Source organism: Rhinopithecus roxellana, chromosome 19 (genome assembly GCF_007565055.1).
Source record: "Rhinopithecus roxellana isolate Shanxi Qingling chromosome 19, ASM756505v1, whole genome shotgun sequence".
Lineage (NCBI taxonomy): Eukaryota > Metazoa > Chordata > Mammalia > Primates > Cercopithecidae > Rhinopithecus > Rhinopithecus roxellana.
The window spans coordinates 49,228,363-49,249,522 of record NC_044567.1 but is presented as its reverse complement, the minus strand read 5'-3'; the positions used below and the strand labels follow the sequence as shown (position 1 = coordinate 49,249,522).

The following is a 21,160-nucleotide window of genomic DNA, read 5'->3' as shown; positions in this document are numbered from 1 at the left end:
AAAACTCTTCCCTGTTTTTTTTTTTTTTTTAACAAAAGTTACCTTATATTGGCTATTTAGAATGAGCTAATTAACACTGAAAATCTCTTGGACACATCTCAATTTTAATAAACTATGTATTCCAGTATGTGTACTGTGATGGAAATTGATTACTCTAAAAAGGGGATGGCATATATCTTAAATATGTGGCAATTTCTAAATTTAAACGAATATGTAGACACACCCCCACAGACAAGCCATTTTTAAAAGCTTTTAATTCAACTTTCACAAAAATTAATTTTGTCACATCAGAGATTCTCAATTTCAAAAACATGTACTGAGGCAAATTCTACTGTTTCTCCTTGAATAAGCAAACAGGTAAAAGGGGACTTTGCTCAATAACTAGATGCTCCATATTTTTTCTAACTCAAACTTACAGTAACTGTAGTAACTCTTCCCTTGCTCCACTTGGGTAGTTAAGCAGTCTCATTCTATTAGTAAAGACAGGGATACGATGGTGCAAATCTTTTTTTTTTTTTTTGACCCCTGTGATTGCTAAACTATTTATAAAATTTTAATAAGAAGCTACATTAAATAATATGGTGAGACCTCAGTAACAAACGCAAACCATGAGTAAGAATGCTGTTACTTTTCAATACATTTAAGGTTCTTAAGTCAAACAACACTACCCAGTGTTCTCCCAAATAATCACTATCGGTCCATGTGTAGTAAACTTGGAAAATACCATTCTTCATTTTTATCCAAGTTGGCCATCAATGAATTTCACAGTTAGTTCCTCAGACTTAACTAATGGTGAAGGAACACAGATTCAACCATAATGATAAAATGCAAACCAACCAACCCAGACACTAACAATGTCAGAGGGCTTAGAAAATGCCAATAAAGGACTTCACCTTTTTACAAACACAGCACACGTTACTGAAGCTGTGCCACATTACTACCTTATAGACCATGACATCATTTAGAATTAATGGGTGGGGTCCAAGTAATCAACCACTAAGTTTACTCACATGTACCTCCTCTGTTATTTTGATAAAAACTGAAAAATATACATAAACATTCTTATAACTGATTGTATGCCTCTTAAAGAACCTAACCATCAAAATTTCCATCTAATTAACCAGTCTGGATTTATAATAGTGTTCAATTTGCTTCAAATAGGAATAGTCCAAATTAGTTTCAGTGAAGATCTACCTCATTTGGTCTACAAATTTCTGCCTCAATATGACTACTACTTCTGCTTAGTAAAATAGACATTTTACCCTGAGAATACATGAGACTAACCGAACAGATTTAAAGAGAGATGATTCAGATTTCTCAAACTAATTTAGTTCCAAACTATTCTTTTCCAGAGTTAAGAAAATGAAAAGCTTTTCCTTTTAGACTAAAATACGCAAAAATGTATAGAGCCAAGAGTAAGAAAAAAATAGTACTTACTAAAAGCAATTACCTTACTGAAGAATTTTTTTTAATGTTACTTTAAAACTTAATCTATTTTCTAACAAAAATGCCAGGTAAAAAAAAATAAAGACAGATGTTTTAGGGCTTAAACACTTGGAAAAGGTGGATGTATTTAAAGTTATTGGGAAGCTCAAACCGAAGTCCTACTTTCTCCATTTCCTACATAATGGTTTGAATTAGATCCATAATAGGGTGTCTAAGAGCTTAAGATACTAGTTTAGAAAATTCAGCACTAATCACAAAATTAATACATATCCATTATGTACACGACCATACAACATCAAGTGCTTATTTTGCCAAGAAACATCACACAGAAAATGATTTCTTTGCTATAAAAACAAAAGGTTATTATTTAAATGATTTAATGACAAATTAAAATACTGAGAAAGGGTTTTAAAAAAGGAGTAAACTTTACTGTCATGAGATAGTTAGCATAAGTGGAACTGGGGGAAAGTTTACTTATAAAAATCTGCCCTATAGCCAAATAGCCTTAAAACTGAATCCCCTTTCAAAGGACTTTTCCATAAAAGTTACGATGAGGAGCAAACAAATTTCAATTTGGAATAACGCAGAAAGATTATTCAGTATTAGGTCAATAACTACAACCTTTTAAAAAAGACATACATGGCCGGGCACGGTGGCTCAAGCCTGTAATCCCAGCACTTTGGGAGGCCGAGACGGGCGGATCACGAGGTCAGGAGATCGAGACCATCCTGGCTAACACGGTGAAACCCCGTCTCTACTAAAAATACAAAAAACTAGCCGGGCGAGGTGGCGGGCGCCTGTAGTCCCAGCTACTCCGGAGGCTGAGGCAGGAGAATGGCTAAACCCGGGAGGCGGAGCTTGCAGTGAGCCGAGATCCTGCCACTGCACTCCAGCCTGGGCGACAGAGCGAGACTCCGTCTCAAAAAAAAAAAAAAAAAAAAAAAAAAAGACATACATATCTGTATAAATTTTAGGGTATCTACTTCTAGGGTACATGTCTACTTTCATCAGCTTATTCAAACAAAATTTTGACTCGGTTAAAGTGGTGACTTCACCATTTTCTTTCATTTGCCAAGTTTTACCAGTGGATGTTACAGACACCTAAAAATTACGTAATTATCGAAATCTTATTTGAGTCACAGAAATACAAAAAAAAAAAAAAAAAAAAAAAAAGGAACTATCGAACTATCTAGTTATCTATATATATTACCTTCAACAAATTATGACATTACTAAATCCCTCCCACCCCCAGTACTCAAGCAGATAAGAGCCTGTATTTCCAGCACACTTTTTTCACTTATCACCATTAGAATTATGACAAGCAACTTAAAAAGATTTCAGCATAATGGGGGATGGTAGGTAACAGAGAAAACAGATCTCCAATTAAGGACTCTTACATGTTGATTACTGAGGTTATAAAATAGTTGAATGGAATATTTTGTCATGGAAGCAACAAAATTCTTTAAATATTAAAATCCTTTTACAGTGAAAAACGTTATTTTATTTAACAAGTCAAAATTTGTAATTCATTTAATGCATATTTTTTCTTTATGCTTCCAAGAATGAAAACCATATACAAACAATTCCAGGTTTGCTAAATGCTACACTGTTCATTGTTACTGCTCAGAGTTAACTGCTATCTGGATAGAATGGTGGCTCAAACACAAGAAACAAAAGTAATTCAGGTTTGTTTTTGGCCTCTCTTCCAATTCTCTATTCCCTACAACAAACACGCACACACAACTTTTCTCATCAAATAAAAGCAAATTATAGTTGGAAACAAATGTGCATACTTTTCACATGTCCATAAACATTGTTCAGTGAGGCTGAAAATGAACCTCAAAAAAATCACTCCAAAACCATAGTTTATCATACTTTACCACATGATCAGGTATCAAATTTCAGTTTGGATACCTGAAATTAGTAATCCATCCATGCTGAAAGGCCTGTAACACCCAAATTCTCTTGTTGTATCAACTGTATGGTCTATATCCCCACATACACAAGCACCCACAAAGACACCACCTTCCCACCTTAACAGGGCTCTACATTAACATTTGCTCTAATGTGGTGAGGCTTGAAAATATTTTAAAATTAAGCATTTCCAGATGACCTTTTAGCCTTAACATTCAATGCATAAGTTAGTGATTAAGAATGCAGACTTTGGCCAGGCGCAGTGGCTCACGCCTGTAATCCCAGCACTTTAGGAGGTCGAGGCAGGCGGATCACAAAGTCAGGAGATCGAGACCATCCTGGCTAACATGGTGAAACCCTGTCTCTACTAAAAATACAAAAAATTAGCCGGGCGTGGTGGCACATGCCTGTAGTCCCAGCTACTCAGGAGGCTGAGACAGGAGAATCACTTGAATCCAGGAGGTGGAGGTTGCAGTAAGCCGAGATTGCACCACTGCACTCCAGCCTGGGTGACAGAGCGAGACTCTGTCTCAAAAAAAAAAAAAAAAAAAAAAAAAAAAATACAGATTTTGGCCAGGTGTGGTGGCTCATACCTATTGTTATCTCAGCACTTGGGGAGGCTGAGGACAGGTGGATCACCTGAGGTCAGGAGTTTGAGACCAGCCTGGCCCGCATGGCAAAACCCCATCCCTACTAAAACATATTTAAAAAATAGCCAGATATGGTGGCAGGAGCCTATAATCCCAGCTACTCGGGAGGCTGAAGCAGGAGAATCACTTAAACCTGGGAGGTAGAGGTTGCAGTGAGCCGAGATCGCACCACTGCACTCCATCCCGGGCGATAAGAGTGAAACTCCGCCTTAAAAAAAAAAAAATGCAGATTTCAGCATCCAGTGGCATTTCCAGCGATTAAACTTATCCTTGAAGTTAAATTTAATAGTTTATGGAGAAAATAAAACCAGTAAAATTTTCCTAAAAGTGAAAGTAGAAAATTTGAATGAAACATTTCATGCCTCCAAATCAAAAACATCAAATTTTGTGAATTTACTAAAGTTCAATATAGTAACACAAGCTTTACTGAAGCTGTTAATTACGTAACACAAAGCAAATTACATAAAAATGCATATGAAATACTTATGTTTATTAACACCACAGTCAAACGTGAATATTAATATAGAGCCTTCTCTGCCAAAAGAGTATAAAAATCCTAAGTTTAATTAAATTTAGGGGCCTTCACCAAACTTGCTGCAAGTTTGGGGACATAAATATCCAACAGCCATAAAGCTGTGAAAGCCCCTATAAGGAATAAAATAAATCCCACTTGCCTCAGACTGAACAGGGCAACACTGAGACTCAGCCTCAGCCTGTCCTATGGCAGGGCTATAGGAAGAAGAAAATTTTAATTTTAGAAAAACAGTTCCCAATTAATTTAAAAGACATGCATTAAATTTAAAAAAAAAAAAATCCCAATGATCAAGCAAGCAAAAGGAGCAGCTTTGTTTTTAAAACTACTGTCCACTACAATTCCATTCTGAGCCCGTACTTCTTTTTGTTGGGGAATCCCCCTCCCCAATTAATTAAGTTTAATTAAGGTGAGTCTAAGTCCAAAATGTAACTTAGTGGAACAGGAGTACAGTAGGAATTTTTAATCATACCTAATGGCAAATGTGTGACAGACTACTAAAATACTAAGTATTCAAATCAAGTAATTCCAGCAGCCACTCAAAACTTAATCCTCACCTGCTGTGGTCTTGTTACTGTTACACAGTATGAAAACTTATACAACAGAAACTAGTGCCAGACAAAATGTTTGTTTTTCTAAAAGGGGTGGATGTAAGGTAGAGCCAAAGCTGCCAGCCCTACTAACCTTACAGCTTCCTTAATTATGGCAATCAGCTTGAATTATCAAGTCCCAAAACTTGTCTTCTGTGAGGGCAGTTGGCATCCACTTTGACTCAACTTCATCTATTACTTAAGGAAATTTGAGTCAGAGTCAATTATATTAATGTAATTTGCTCTACTCATGATTCAACCACACTATGGACCCCAGAAGCATTTAGATAAAAGGTATTTTCTAGAAGCTTAATTATGCTTGGATGCATGCAAAAATTACCCTTCAAATATATTAAATAGGTACACCACCTCTGAGCCTATAGCTACAAACTCAGGAACTCATGAGCTTAAGTTTTATGTGCTAATGCCTAATACTTTCAATTAATTTTTAATTAGAATTCTATCCCATATTAAAAATTTCCATTTTTGCCCATCAGACATATAGAGAGCAAAAAACCTTGCTATAAAGTATCAGCCTTCTTTGCATAAAATGCAAATAAAGTTTCACGTAATTTCTGAAACAGGTCTACTAAACCTATTGCAGTTTGTCAATAACCCTGTACATGAAATTCTTGAGAATTTGGGAGAGCATCTCTTACTTAATTATTGTAAATTTAATCTCACCATTTTTATCTTAAAGATTTTCAACACGAGTTCTTCTTCGGCAGTATACTAAGTGTGCAGCCAAATCAAAGAAGCATGTATTAATTTTGAAACCATTTAGGTAGGCAGAGGTTCAGAGGGGAAAGTGGTTTGAGACTTGGTGGCTGGCAGAAGGAAGAAATACATTCTCGGCAAAATACAGTAGTTTTACTTTCAAACTATGAAAATTCTTGTACCACTATGGTACCACAAGCACAGGAGCCATAAAATCATTGAAGCCAAATAATCGGGTATTTTAATTTATTTTTTGACAGAGTGTCGCTCTGTTGCCCAGGCTGGAGTGAACATAGCTCACCACAGCCTTGACCTCCTGTGCTCAAGCGATCCTCCTTCCTCAGCCTCTGGAGCAGCTGGGACCACAGACACACACTAACGCGCCTGGCTAATTTTTAAATGTTTTGTACAGGTGGGGTTTTCCCATGTTGGCCAGGCTGGTCTCAAACTCCTGGACTCAAGCAATCCTCCCACCTCAGCCTTCCAGAGGGCTGGGATTACAGGCGTTTGAGTCACTGCACCCAGCCAATATGAGTTAAAATAGCATTCAGCTTTATAATACTTGCAATGTTTTGCTTAAACGTATGACTTTTACCTGTCACATATAAACTCTTTTGTGATGGCTACATCACTTTTCAATATATTTTCCTTCAAAGTTAAAGCCCTTTTATCGTTACAACTTCAGAGTTCATGTCTTTTATCTATACCTTCACACTAAAGTTATAAAGAAATGTTACCATTTTCTTGGAAGTCTTAACTTTACAATGAGAAAAACTCAACTTGAGTTCATTATATTAATACTTTGCACAGGTTATTTGATGCCTAAAAAATCATAAACTACCCTGCAAAAGTAAAAATCAGAAAAACAGATCCCAAAAAGGTCAACAAGAGCTATTAAGAGGTTGTAACACAAAATATTGAATAGCAGTCATCTCTACAGAAAAGCTCTCTGTAAAAACACAACATTCAAAATTTCCAAGGATAAAAAGTTGCACAGTAAGGCTATCTAGGCTTAATAACAGAAGGTACTCAAATGAATAATGTAATCTTCCAGGAACATAATAAAATTAAAAATTGCCAATCCATCTGTTAACCATCCCAACAGAGACACATTTAGATTCTCAGCATTACGCTTAGAAAAATATATTACAACCCATTAACAGCACAAGAAGCTATTACTGCATGCACCTAAGCTTCTAGAAGTCTGTACCTGAAAAGCTTCTGAGGTCCATGCAGTACTGAAGTCTCAAAAATAATCAAAAGGAAATGAATGGGTCTGGCACTAGGCTCTAAACATCTCAACAGGAAGGAAAAGTGTTAACATTTACATTTTAAGTATCTATAACACGTGATGTGTACTGACACCAAAGAGGGTGGAAAGGTGATTATAAAGATTTCATACCCATTATGTAATGACTCATGTATCTAAGTTTTTCTCTTAACTGAAACATTAACGTACAACTCTATGCATATTCAGTTTAAAACATGCAGCTAAGAAATAACCTACAACTCAAAGACAGAATCCAATGATATATCAAAACTGCATTGGTAACTATAAATTTTATTATGTGGACATCTACTGTGGCATGCATCTGTACAAACCTTTCAGGCAGTGGTCCACAGCTGGGTTATGAATAAAAAGGCATAAATTTTTCTCTCATTTTATTACAATGAAGTTTAACAGTACAGAAAAGTCACATGACCTTGGTGGGTCAGATTTCTTAAACCCTGCAACATGAGGAACTCTAAATACATTAAATATTGTTACACATTCAGACTTCCAATGTACAAGTACTGGAAACAGTTACAGCCCTCACCAAGCTAGGTTGGGGACATGAAGTCCAACAGCATCTGAAATGCTGTGAAGGCAAACTTTACAAATAGCAATGTAAGCTTACAGAACTTGCCTTTATTAAGGTGGTATGTTCATGTAAATCCAGCGCCTTCACAATTTAACGAACCAAATTTACTATACTTCACTTCTAAAAACCTAGATGAAACATGAAAAAGAAGCCATACAGTATAAATTGCAACTTCAGGAAAAGTTCCTGCTTTATTATTCCAAATAATTTTTCCCATGTAAAATAAATGTCCAATAGTTCCTGGTATGTGGGAAGATAATGTTTGTTAAAGTCACAATGAAGCCTTATTGACGGAAGCTTGGCTATATAAACAGCACAAGTTGAGAAAAGGTTTAATCTCCAAACCTATTAGACTGGATGAAGTAAGATCAGTAACGGCCACCTTGCGACATTACAGGAGGTCTCATTCCCATCGGAGGTCGAGGAGGCCCACCCTGGTAAGGGGGCACCATTGGTGGTCCCTGCCCATACGGGGGCATAGCACCAGGAAGGTATCCTGGCATGCCTTGATGATGACCACCATATTGACCTAAAAAACAAGAATTTCAAACACAAAAAATAGACTGTTACGTATTGTACTTTTAAATGCAATGTATACTGCAGATAAATTTAATATTTTATGCATTAACTTAGAAAATCCACTAAATATGATAAACATAAAAAGAGGAATACCATGAGGTGGCATTGGGGGTCTCATTCCTTGTTGCTGTGGGATGCCTGGCTGTGGTGGCATCATACCTCCAATTGGTCCAACTGGTGGATTACCGATGGGGGCCTGTCCTGGCCGAGGAAGATTACGTTGATATTTAGGTAACTGTGCCCTTCTCTCTTCCTGGGAATAAAAATAAGCACAAGGCTAAATACTCAAATGTAGAGGCTCATCAAGCATAAAGGCATGCATCTAAAATCTTACAACGTTAAGAGTAATTTTCAAAAATTTAACCTTACATCCCAACTATTTACTTTTGCCAGACAAACCAATCCAACTACTTAAACTCTAGATACCTTAAAACTTCACCTATTTGTAAACTTGAAGCATGGCTAACAACTTTCCAGGAATTACAAATTGCTTCAACAAGAAATTAATGAAGTATTGCTAACATTCTTTTTTTTTTTTTTTTTGAGATGGAGTTTTGCTCATTGCCCAGGCTTGAGTGCAATGGCCAGGTCTCGGCTCACCGCAACCTCCGCCTCCCGGGTTCAAGCGATTCTCCTGCCTCAGCCTCCCGAGTAGCTGGGATTACAGGCATGCACCACAATGTCCAGCTAACTTTGTATTTTTAGTAGAGATGGCATTTCTCCATGTTGGTCAGGTTGGTCTCGAACTCCCGACCCTCAGGTGATCCACCAGCCCCGGCCTCCCAAAGTGCTGGGATTACAGGCATGAGCCACTGCGCCTGGCCAACATTCTATTTTTATTTTTTAAGATGGAGTCTTGTTCTGTTGCCCAGGCTACAGTGCAGTGGGTTATCTTGGCTCAGTGCAACCTATGCCTCCCAGGTTCAACTGATTATCCTGCCTCAGCCTCCTCAGTAGCTGGGATTACAGGTGCCCGCCACCACACCCGGCTAATTTATGTATTGATGGGGTTTCACCATGTTGGCCAGGCTGGTCTTAAACTAATGATGTGTGATTTGTCTGTCTTGTGATCTGCCTGTCTTGGCAGTATAATTCCAAAGTGCTGGAATTATAGGCGTGAGCCACCATGCCCAGCCGTTATCAACATTCTAAACATTAACTTTATATCAAAATTAATTCCTTTATACGGGACTTAAGGGACCTGCAGATTCTACTTCACACTTAACGTTTCTTCAATTAACATATGCAAACTTATGTTTAACTAAAATGATTTTTAAGAGAGTTAAGAACCTGACTTACTGTCTTCTTTTAGAAACAGTGTGGAGGAAGGGGAGAGAAAGCATCTAAGACCAAAACATGCAATATCCATTCACTTCAAGTATTTTATGGTTTCTTAAGATTCAGAATGGCAAAAACCACTTAGTTAGCATTAAACCAGATCACAGACCATCTGAGTACAAATTAACACTTTTTAAAGGGACAAATTGCTATAATGGCTTTAAATTAAATGCTGCTAGTAGAAAACTAAAAACAACTTACCAGGGATATATCCTCATCTGGATGGATCAACTTACTGGTTGCACTAGTTGTTGTGAGTGTAGCAGGCTTACTTGTTATTGAAGCTGCTGGTTTAGCTGCAGTACTATTTGTTGTACTAGTGGTTGAAGCTGTAGACTGTGTATAAGCAGGGAATGTAGGCTTTGGGGGTTCTGTAGTTGTTGCAGGGGTACTATTTAAGGGTTTGAAATCTGTACCAACAGGTCCTTGGACAGCTGCCTGAGCCTGTAAAATACAATACTTCGTCAACAAAACCTCAAAACCCAAAATTAACTATATCTACAACAGTTTAACTTAAAACAAGGCATCAACATTAAAGGACCAAACTTTAAATGAAATTAAAACAAAGTTAACATGCGATAAACACTCCACAAAATTCAAGATAACCCATAAAAACATCAAAAGATGCTGGGTTAAAGTCACACCCACAACACAGCAATGGAAATAAGACTATATTTAACTTGTTAGATGTCTTCTACCTCCTCACCAAAAATTAAATTTACAATGCTCTGTATTTATTCCAGATTGCTGAAATACAGTATCTTAGAATAGCAAGTGTTCTATTTTTACTGTTCTATTAAGTTTAGTTATTAATCTATCAAACAGCTAATAAAACAAAAAACTACAGAATGAGAGTTTAAACTCCAGTTACTAAGTATAACATGAACGAGTGTAAATGGTGACACATTAAAGATACATCCTTTAGTAGTATTCTTTATATATATATAATCCCCTCCAAATTAACAATGGCTGGATAATTATCAAGGACAAAACGGTTAATTTAGCAGGATCTTTTAAAGTAACAAGTTACCAGTAACAAATGTGTTACTTTTCATAATACCACACATCTAAAACATGTAGACTAGGCCAACTTTAGAACCAAAGCAAAGTATTAAATTTTCTTACATTAAATATGATGCATTAAATAGCACAAATCAAAATAGCTTAATCATGCATCAGGCTAACCATTGGCCACTATAATGCATTTACTGCTTACATGCTTTTAACCCTTTAGAACCACAGGAGTTCGGGGTAGTTTTTTTAGCATGAATTAAAATTTTTAAATACCATTTGACTTATACGGCATTAATTTTGCTTTAAAAAAGTAAACACAGTATATTTTTGGAAAAATATTCATTTTTAAAGTAAGGTCCAAAGGGTTAAGTTATAAAGCCATTTTAACAATTTTAAACTGCAACTTCCTGCGTACTTGTGCTGTGCTAGGAAACAGAGCTTTAGAAGATGCAGACAGACTTTCTGAATTGGATGAAGCTGTACTTGAGCTTGTGACAGGTGTCCCCATCTGTAGCATAAAAGAAAGGAAACAATGAAAAGTCTCCAAACAAATGGGTCAAAATAAGCCATGTGGTAGACTTTTTAGTAGATTGCATATTTGTAAATGCAAAATTTAATGCAATCAAATGTCATTTATTTTAAAAGGCAGGCAGTTAATGCATTTACAATAAACAAAATTAAAGTATGAGCCTCAAAATTTTAATTCTATACCAAAACCTAGTTAACTAGCTTCTTTTCTAAAACTACTGTTTTGCATTATTTCAAGAATGATACCTGAAACTGAGAATAACGATGTATAAATACTGACACTTCAATCCAATTCTGTATCAGTGATTCTCTAAAAAAAAATTTTTATCAAATTTTACATCTCTCAATACATAAAATGCCCGTCCACCAAAAAGCTAGGTTAATGTGCTTAATAAAAGGCACTTAAAAGAAAATGCTTTTAATTTAGCACCCACAAACAGAAAAAACAGTTAAAAAAAATCTAAGGGATAAGCTAAAAAAGAAAATGAATAAACATACATCCTGATCTAAATTCTGAATAAATCAAATCTGAATCTGCTTAATTCTCAATGAAACGAGGAAAAAAATCTGAGGTGTTAACCATTATGTGCACACTACATAGAATAGAAGCATCTTTCACTTATGCTCCGGAAAAAAAGTTTTAAAAGCTTTGAAAAAAGACCAATAAGAAATACAAGTGTGCCTAGGTCAAAAGCCATTAAATTACGCCATTTTAGCACAAGTGTGGCATTGTAGCTCATCACTGTTCCATACTAGAGGCAGAGCCTGACAAATAATTTGCTACCATCTTAAGAATGCTCATCTTTGACTTTGCTGTCCTTCCATTCACAGTTTAGCTAGCAAAGGAAAACTTCTAAACACTCCAGAAATTAAACTTTCATTAGCTTAAAAAAAAAAAAAAAACTAAGAATAAATAGGGTTCACAACTATGAAAAAGTAACATACTAACTTTGGCTCCATTTAACCTTTTATGGGTAGAGGAAATCAGTGTGTAAACATGGAAGTGGATAAGCCACCTTTTAGTACATTTAATAAGTAATATTAAAAATATTATAAACAAAAAAAAAATTGACCTACGAGAATTTCAAAGACTTCTGTAAATAGCTGTACTTTATCTTTAAGTGCACTCCTTTACAGGATTTTCACCTTACCTGCCCAGCACTGGGGAAAAGAGGCTTAGTAACTGGAGGCTGCGGAGCAGGTACAGTTGCTGTTGGTGCAGGTGGTCTATTAAGAATACCTGGCGCTGAAACAGCCTGTGCTTGGGTCATTGGAGGAATTCCAGGACGTGGAACAGGTGGGGGCATACCTGCAGAGAAGAAATGTTTGGGGAAATTGAGTCACTGAAATATTTAGTGTAGGAAAAAACACTTCTATACTACAAAGTTATGAACAATTAACTGCTCAATGACTCGATTAAATCCAAGGAACTCAGGCATTTGCCCCATGCAATATTCTTACCTCAAATTTTCCCTTCCTTTGGACTGCTTCAGAATTTTACAAAGTGGAAGATAACACTAGACTCTGCCGCATGCACAAAACATCTGGCAATTATGCTTACTGATCCTAATGACTTAGCAAACTTCTTGCAATATACAGAACAATTATTTCAATCATCTACAAGACAGATATTTAAATGGTCCCTGAACTCTAGTGCAAATTACAATAAAAACTCTGATGAATCAAATATCATGAACAATAAAAACTTTTCCAAAGTTAAACACATCACTACTACATTCTTTAAACTTCCTTAACATGACAAAACTTTTAATGACTTCACATTATCAAATGAACATCAATTATTATCCTGTATTCTTTTAAATACCTAAATATGTATCACAACATAATGTATATGGAGCCGCTAGGCAATTATTCGTATTTTGTTGATGCTTTATGTTTCCTGTGTCCCTTTACATCAATTATTTTCAGTACTCTAAATATGCTACGGTTTGCAAACACACCAACATAAAAACCAGGCTAGGGCCGGGCGCGATGGGTCACGCCTATAATTCCAGCACTTTGGGAGGCTGAGGCAGGTGGATCAAGAGGTCAGGAGTTCGAGACCAGCTTGACAAACACAGTGAAACCCCATCTCTTATTAAAAATACAAAAATTTGCCGGGTGTGGTGGCACACGCCTGTAATCCCAGCTACTCAGGAGGCTGAGGCAGGAGAGAATCGCTTGAACCCAGGAGGCGGATGTTGTATTGAGCCGAGATCACACCACTGCTCTCCAGCCTGGGTGACAGAGCAAGATTCCATCTCAAAAAAAAAAAAAAAAAAAGAAAGAAAGAAAAGAAGAAAGAAACAGCTTCGTGTGGCGTACCTTGTTGGCCAACTGAATCCCTCCCTTTCCTTGTGCTGTATTTCCTGCTTTATAGGCCAAATTCTATATACTTAATTTCCCAGATTCCCTCACAGCATAATATGTAAGGAGCTAAGGCGCTTCTGAGAAAGTTATTTTGCTTCCAAATAGAAGAAAAAGGAGGTCAGGTGCTGCGGCTCACTCACACCTGTAATCTCAGCATTTTGGGAGGCTATACGGTTGCAGTGAGCTATGATCGTGCCACGGCACATCAGCCCAGGTATCAGACCAACACCCTGTCTCAAAAAAAAAAAAAAAAAGGAAAAAAAGAAAATGGAGAGTGCACTACTACTGACACCCCTTCTTGTCTGAGCTGTCTTATAACCAAATGACATTTCTGAGGAAAAAAAGCTAAGACTAGCAAAGTCAAAAAAGCATGGGTTAATAAGTATCACTGAACCACTGGATCTACCACTTTTTTGTTGACTGAGACAATAAATGCCTACACTGTTTAATACAGTTTGTTGCAGCCGGGCGCAGTGGCTCACACCTGTAATCCCAGCACTTTGGGAGGCCAAGGCAGGTGGATAACCCAAGGTCAGGAGTTTGAAACCAGCCTGACCAACATGGCAAAACCCTGTCTCTACTAAAATACAAAAATGAGCCAGGTGTGGTAGTGGGTGCCTGTACTCCCAGCTACTCGGGAAGCTGAGCAAGAGAATCACCTGAACCCTGGAAGCAGAGGTTGCAGTGAACCAAGAGCATGCTCCAGCCTGGGTGAGAGTGAGATTCCGTCTCAAAAAAAAAAAACCAGTTTGTTGGATTTCTCTATTACTTGTCTAAAACATTCCTAACAAATACAAGCGCTCTTAAGTATATGAGATTCAGCACATAGGCCATGACTCACTTTGGCTGCTTTGAAACCTATCATCTATTTCAAACTTCAAGAAAGGGCCATGGTCTTCAGACACCCACTAAAATACATTTTTGTAAATAGGGCCCATATAACACTTCTCACAGGAACTTGCAACTTACGAAAATGTTTAAATTTCATTATACCAATGCCCACAAATGTCTAAAAAAACTTAGAATTAAAGCCTGTACATCATATTAAAAGGAAATTGTCTAACATATCATACCTGGTGGCATTCCAGGCATCAGAGGTGGTATTCCTGGTCCAGGTGGCATCATTCCACCCATTGGCATCATTCTATTAGAAAGCAAATTTCAAAAAACAGTAAGTTAATGAACAGCATAAACCATTAAAAAATATTCTGGCTAAAGCCTGAAACAACACTAGATAGACTTGAATTTGACCTCTAATATTGATATGAATCAAGTCGAAAGAACACACAACACACTGTAACAATCCTATCAAAATAAACTGTCTAAAACCCAGCAAACTCTTTGGTTTACCAATAAAAGAAAAAAAAAATGTTGACAAAACATTTAAAGTCATTGAGAACAAATATACTCTCAATATGTATAAGAGACCTCATCTAAAATACGTGTAATGGAAAGCAAAATTACCACTTTTTCCACTTGTAAAATATCCACACAGAGTATTAAATAAAAAGAAGAAACCTCTATTTTAGAGTTGTGTCAGATTTTGAAAAGGGAAAGGTTGAATGAATGTACCCTTTGAAATGAGACTTTTTATTTGGCTAGGTGCAGCAGCTCACACCTGCAATCCCAGAACTTTTGAGAAGCCAATGCTCAAGGACTGCTTGAACCCAGGCTAGACAAAAAGTGAGACCATATCTTTTTTAAAAAAGTAAAAATTTTAAACATTAGCTGGGTGCAGTACTGTGTGCCTGTAGTCCCAGATATTCAGGGGGCTGAGGTGAGAGGATCACTTGAGCCCAGGAAGTCAAGGTTGCAGTAAGCTGTGATTGCACCACTGCTCTGTAGCCTGGGCGACAGAGTAAGACACCCTGTCTCAAATACATACACACACACACACACACATATATTTTTAGAGGAAGGAAATACTACCACCAAAATTAAAGATACTCAACAAGTAAAATCAGATGGCCTAGTATTTACAATAACTACCTAACACTAAACCATGACTTAAAAACACAACTCACTCATTTTTTTCCCCTAAAAGAGCTCACCTTCAAATATCAGTGTCCAATTCACTTAAAAAACGACAAATTGGTCAATTTTCTTTAAAATTTTTAAATTTTTTGTGGGTAAATTCAGTTCTTGATTTAAAATTTTTATCAGAAGATTAACTTCTATTGATTGATTAGAAAACTGCATTACATCCTATAATAATAAAGCACATAATTTCCCAGAATATAGTCTTTCTTAAATACTAACCCTTATTATCAGGTCCCATTACTTTTAATAGTTTGGAGAAAATCACTGCACGTTTTAAGTATGTTTATATGGGTCTATTACTATTTCCTAAAAGATGTTTTATTTTCCTTCTTTAAGAGACCTGTGTTAATTAGCTTTCAAGTTTTAGTGAGGAAGGTTAGAAAATTTCTGAAGTCAACTGAATAGATACCATTAAACACACACATAAAAAAATGACAGTATGATTATACCTCCTGAATTACATTATGAATGAGATGCTTACATGTTTTCACCGCAAAATGACTGGGTGTATTTTCTCTGATGATGCAATCTGTGAAAATGTATGACAAAATCAAAATCTAACTGTGATTTTCAAAATACAGTGGGAAAGTGTATTGTATACCTCTCACATCCAACAATATTTAAGTAAAAGTGACGGGCACAAGCACCTCATACTCATTTTAGTTTTGATGCTTTGACAAATAAATCATTTACAGTTTGTCTGCTTCTTGTCACAACTACAAAGTGTCACAGATAGTTCTGAATCTCAGAAACGCAAATCTATAAATAACCAACTACTTTAATCACAGCAAATGCAATTGAAGTAGATGGTTGCTTACATATATCCTAAAACCCAAAAATCTATTATTCAGAGGCAAATTTATACTCCTTAAATTTTTTGGTTGATCCCTTTATTAGACAAGATTTATAGAGCCCATACCTTCTTCTAAAGCAAAAAATGGAAACTAACATTTCATTCATATAACATCCAAATTGAAAAAGATCATTACTAGGCACAAGCCTACAAGATAATTTTAAAAATTTTCTTACCCAGGTGGCATGCCTGGCATAACTGGTGGCATTCCTGGCATCAGAGGAGGAACACCTGGCATTAATGGAGGTATGCCTACAAGCAAGAATTTCAATCAAAATAATAACAAATATTAAAGAGTTAGGGGGAAGAAAGTAATACTTCGATACAATATAAATAATGCCCTAAAAATGTTAGATTTTAAGCAATCCTATGTGCTACCTGGAGGCATTCCTGGTGCTCCTGGTACTGGTGGCAGTCCTGGCTGTGCCATTGGGGGAATATAACCTTGTTGAGGTTGAACAGGCTGTGGCTGAAATGAAGTTGAGGCTGCAGAGTCATCATCATCGTATTCATCAGAATCATCTTGTTGCTTCTTTTTTTGACTTTCTGTTACAAAAAAATCTTAATTATTTCCATAGAGTAAAAACTAAGAAAGTTTACTTACAACATTCAATATTTAAAAATACTTATATTGGTAAAATTAGTTCATGAGATTTTTCTTCCCCCAAAATTCAATATTGCTCTATGTTCTTCAAATGTGTTTTCACCCTATATTAAACAAGGTTAACGTTCTTTCCCTGTCCCATAAAAGGTAAAATGATTATCCTAAATCAGTATTTTTTTCTTTTAAATTTTTAGTAGGGTCTTGCTCTGTGATGCAGGCTGGAAAGCAATGGCACGATTGCAGCTCACTGCACTCTCAAACTCCTGGGCTGAAGTGATGCTCCCGCCTCAGTCTCCCAAGTAGCTGGGACTGCAGGCACATGCCACAACACCGGGCCTTTTAAAAAAATTATTATTATTATTATTTTTGGTAAAGATGAGGTCTCGAACTTTTGGCCTCAATTGATCCTACTGCCTCAAGCCACCTAAAGCACTGAAATTATAGGGGGTCCTTCATTTTCATATGCCTTAACACTTGTTAATTCTATTTGCAATTCAATTATGAATAATAATACAAGAAAATGGAATGATCCAAAAAGTACTGCATATATACCAATCAAGTACATGTCTTCAAAAACAGAGCTCAAATTTTAAATTCCAAATAGATAGATCTACCACTCAATTTTATCTATCTTATCTATCGAGTGACCAGTCAATTTATCTATCTAGATAGGATCTCACTCTGTTACCCAGGCTGCAGTGGAGAATTCAGAGCTCACTGAAGCCTCAACCCCCTGGGCTCAAGACATACTCCCACCTCAGCTGAGACTATAGGCATGTGCCACCACGCCCAGCTAATTTCTATATTTTTTTTGTAAAGACAGCGTGTCACTTTCTATTGCCTAGGTTGGTCTCCCAATTTCTGGGCTCAAGCAATCTTCCCGCACTGCCTGCCCATAGTGCTGGGATTACAGGTGTGAGCCACTGCAACTAACCTACCATTACATTTATAATTGAAAATAGTAACTCTGGGCTTCAGTGAGGCTGAAAAAAGAATATTATCACAAGGGGAGAGAGATGGTGGCTCACACCTGTAATCCCAGCACTTTGGGAGGCCTTGGCAGGTAGATTGCTTGAGGTCAGGAGTTTGAGACCAATCTGACCAACATGGTGAAACTCCCTTTCTACTAAAAAATATAAAAAAATCTAGGCCAGGTGTGGTGACTCAGTTCTGTAATTCCAGCACTTTGGGAGGCTGAGGCGGGGGGATCACTTGAGGCCAGGAGTTTGAGAACAGCCTAGGCAACATGGTGAAACACTGTCTCTACTGAAAACACAGGAAAAAAAAAAAAAAAGCTGGGAATAGTGGTACACGCCTGAAATCCCAGCTGAGCAGCTGAGGCACGAGAATCACTTAAGTCTGTGAAGCTGAGGTTGCAGTGAAATGAAATCATGTCACTGCACTCCAGCCTAGCCAACAGCTAGACTCTGTCTCAAAATAAATTAATTAATTAAAAAAAAAAAATACAAGCCGGGCAAGGTGGCTCACACCTGTAATCCCAGCACTTTGGGAGGCCGAGGCGGGTGGATCACTAGGTAAGGAGCAGATCACGAGGTCAGGAGTTCGAGAACAGCCTGACCAACATGGTGAAACCCCTCTCTACTGAAAATACAAAAATTAGCCAGGTGTGGTGGTGCGCACTTCTAATGCCAGTTACTCCAGAGGCTGGGGCAGGAGAATCGCTTGAACCTGAGAAGCGGAGGTTGTGGTGAGCCGAGATCATACCACTGCACTCCAACCTGGGCAACAGAGACTCTGTCTCAAAAACAAAAACAAACAAAAATCAGTTGGGTGTGGTGGCACAAACCTGTAATCCCAGCTACTCAGGTGGCTGAGGCACAATAATCACTTGAGGCTGGGCACAGTGGCTTGTGCCTGTAATCCCAGCACTTTGGGAGGCCAAAGCGGGCAGATCACCACTTAAGGTCTGGAGTTCAAGACCAGCCTGGCCAACATGGTAAAACCCTGTGTCTACTAACACCACAAAAATTAGCCAGGCGTGGTGGTGCATGCCTGTAGTCCCAGCAACTCAGGAGGCCGAGGCAAGAGTATCACCTGAACCTGGGAGGCACAGGCTGCAGTGCAGTGAGCCGAGATCATGCCACTGCACTACAGCCTGGCAACAGAGCAAGACTCCACATCAAAAAAAAAAAAAAAAAGACTCACTTAAACCCTGGAGGCAGAAGATGCAGAGAGCCGAGATCACACCACTGTACTCCAGCCTTGGCTGGACAGAGTAAGCCTCTGTCTCAAAAAAAAAAAAAAAAAAAAAAAAATCCCAATATTTACCTTGTGTTTTCTGCTCAAGAAGTCGTCGTCTTTCATCCATGTCTTTTTCTGGAATACCTTCCATACCATATATTTCCAATTCTATGTCTGTTCTTCCAGGTATTGCATTCGGTACGGCATCTATTGTTTCTTTATGTACCTAACAACAACAATTTCCATTAGATAAAAGTCTTTTTTAAGAATAATTACGAATTAATCAAAGACTACTTAGTATAATGTTAAAGAATAAATGTTCTGCCGGGCGCAGTGGCTCAAGCCTGTAATCCCAGCACTTTGGGAGGCCGAGACGGGCGGATCACGAGGTCACGAGATCGAGACCATCCTGGCGAACACGGTGAAACCCCGTCTCTACTAAAAAATACAAAAACTAGCCGGGCGAGGTGGCAGGCGCCTGTAGTCCCAGCCACTCGGGAGGCTGAGGCAGGAGAATGGCGTGAACCCAGGAGGCGGAGCTGGCAGTGAGCTGAGATCCGGCCACTGCACTCCAGCCTGGGCGACAGAGCGAGACTCCGTCTCAAAAAAAAAAAAAAAAAAAAAAAAGAATAAATGTTCTATGGTGAGGCCACGTAGGGTCAATTCCCAGTTTTGCCATTCACTAGCTCTGTGACTGATATCAAGCAGGTCAGTGGACCTCTAAGCCTCAGTTTACTTCATCTATATAGTAGCTAACTTCTAGAGTTGTTTTTAGGATTAAATACTGTATATAAAAAACACTTGGCCAGACGTCTAACACACAGTAAACATTCAATAAACATTCTTTCAAGTTTATCATATAATCTTGATTACTTTAATTATTAGCAGTAACTAGTAGTCCTATCCAAATCAGGGATGTTTCACATGTGAATTAAGTAAAGATTAGGAAAGAGTCTCATATTAGAATTACAATATAGCCAGGTGAGGTGGCTCACACCTGTAATCCCAGCACTGGGGAGGCCGAGACAGGTGGTTCACCTGAGTCAGGAGTTTGAGACCAGCCTGGCCAACATGGCAAAACCCTGTTCCCACCAAAAATACAAAAATTAGCCGGGCGTGGTGGGGGGTGCCTGTAATACCAGCTATTCAGGAGGCTGAGGAGGGAGAATCGCTTGAAGTGAGCAGAGATCGCAACACTGCAATCCAGTCTACACGACAGAGGGAAGAGTCCCTCAAAAATAAAAATTAAAAAAAGCTGGGTATGGTGGTGCACACCAGTAATCCCAGCCACTGGACAGGCTGAGGCATGACAATAACTTGAACACGGGAGGCAGAGGTTGCAGTTAACACTCCAGCCTGGGCTGAAACGAGACTGTCTCCAAAAATAAAAATAAAAAAATAAAAAGCCAGGCGCGGTGGCTCACGCCTGTAATCCCAGCACTTTGGGAGGCCAAGGCAGGCGGATCACAAGGTCAGGAGTCTGAGATCAGCCTGACCAACGTGGTGAAACCCTGTCTCTACTAAAAATACAAAAATTAGCCTGGCATGGTGGCATGCACCTGTAATTCCAGCTACTCAGGAGGCTGAGGCAGGAGAATCGCTTGAACACGGGAGGCAGAGGTTGCAGTGAGCCATGGCACTGTAGCCCGGGCAAGAGAGCGAGATTCTGTCTCAAAAATAATAATAATAATAATAATAATTACAATAGCAAATTTTCTAAGTATAGATCTTGAGACAAGCCTCTGGTCACAAACTAGAAAAGTTACATTTACAATCAGTATCACTTGCAACTAATGAGTTACGTGAGGCATTTTACTTTTTTTTTTAAGACAGGGTCTCACTCTGCTGCCCAGGCAGGAGTACAGTGGCATTATCTCAGCTCACTGCAACCTCTGCCTCTCAAGCTCAAGCCATCCTCCCC

The 21,160-nt window shown here is 38.0% G+C and overlaps 1 protein-coding gene across 7 annotated transcripts in view; it reads right to left on the bottom strand.

Annotated features, from left to right (window-relative positions):
- The window catches only part of ZNF207 (zinc finger protein 207), a 32,144-nt gene that overhangs the window by 4,063 nt on the left and 6,921 nt on the right, over positions 1 to 21,160 (bottom strand). For 2 of the 7 annotated variants that reach the window (XR_004054997.1, XR_004054996.1), the window contains exons 3-13: positions 19,327 to 19,465; positions 16,812 to 16,979; positions 16,610 to 16,685; positions 16,062 to 16,109; positions 14,614 to 14,684; positions 12,322 to 12,479; positions 11,058 to 11,150; positions 9,830 to 10,072; positions 8,384 to 8,543; positions 8,057 to 8,240; positions 4,685 to 4,739 (exon numbers count right to left, since the gene is read on the bottom strand). Coding sequence is in view for 5 of the 7 variants with exons in the window: in XM_030923269.1 (XP_030779129.1) it covers positions 8,080 to 8,240; positions 8,384 to 8,543; positions 9,830 to 10,072; positions 11,058 to 11,150; positions 12,322 to 12,479; positions 14,614 to 14,684; positions 16,062 to 16,109; positions 16,610 to 16,685; positions 16,812 to 16,979; positions 19,327 to 19,465 (1,317 nt within the window). In the remaining 2 variants the exon portion in view is untranslated. Of the gene's footprint in view, positions 1 to 4,684; positions 4,740 to 7,390; positions 8,241 to 8,383; positions 8,544 to 9,829; positions 10,073 to 11,057; positions 11,151 to 12,321; positions 12,480 to 14,613; positions 14,685 to 16,061; positions 16,110 to 16,609; positions 16,686 to 16,811; positions 16,980 to 19,326; positions 19,466 to 21,160 lie in introns of those variants that run through there. The other 5 variants (XM_030923269.1, XM_010372270.1, XM_010372271.1 and 2 more) reach the window with 5 other exon arrangements.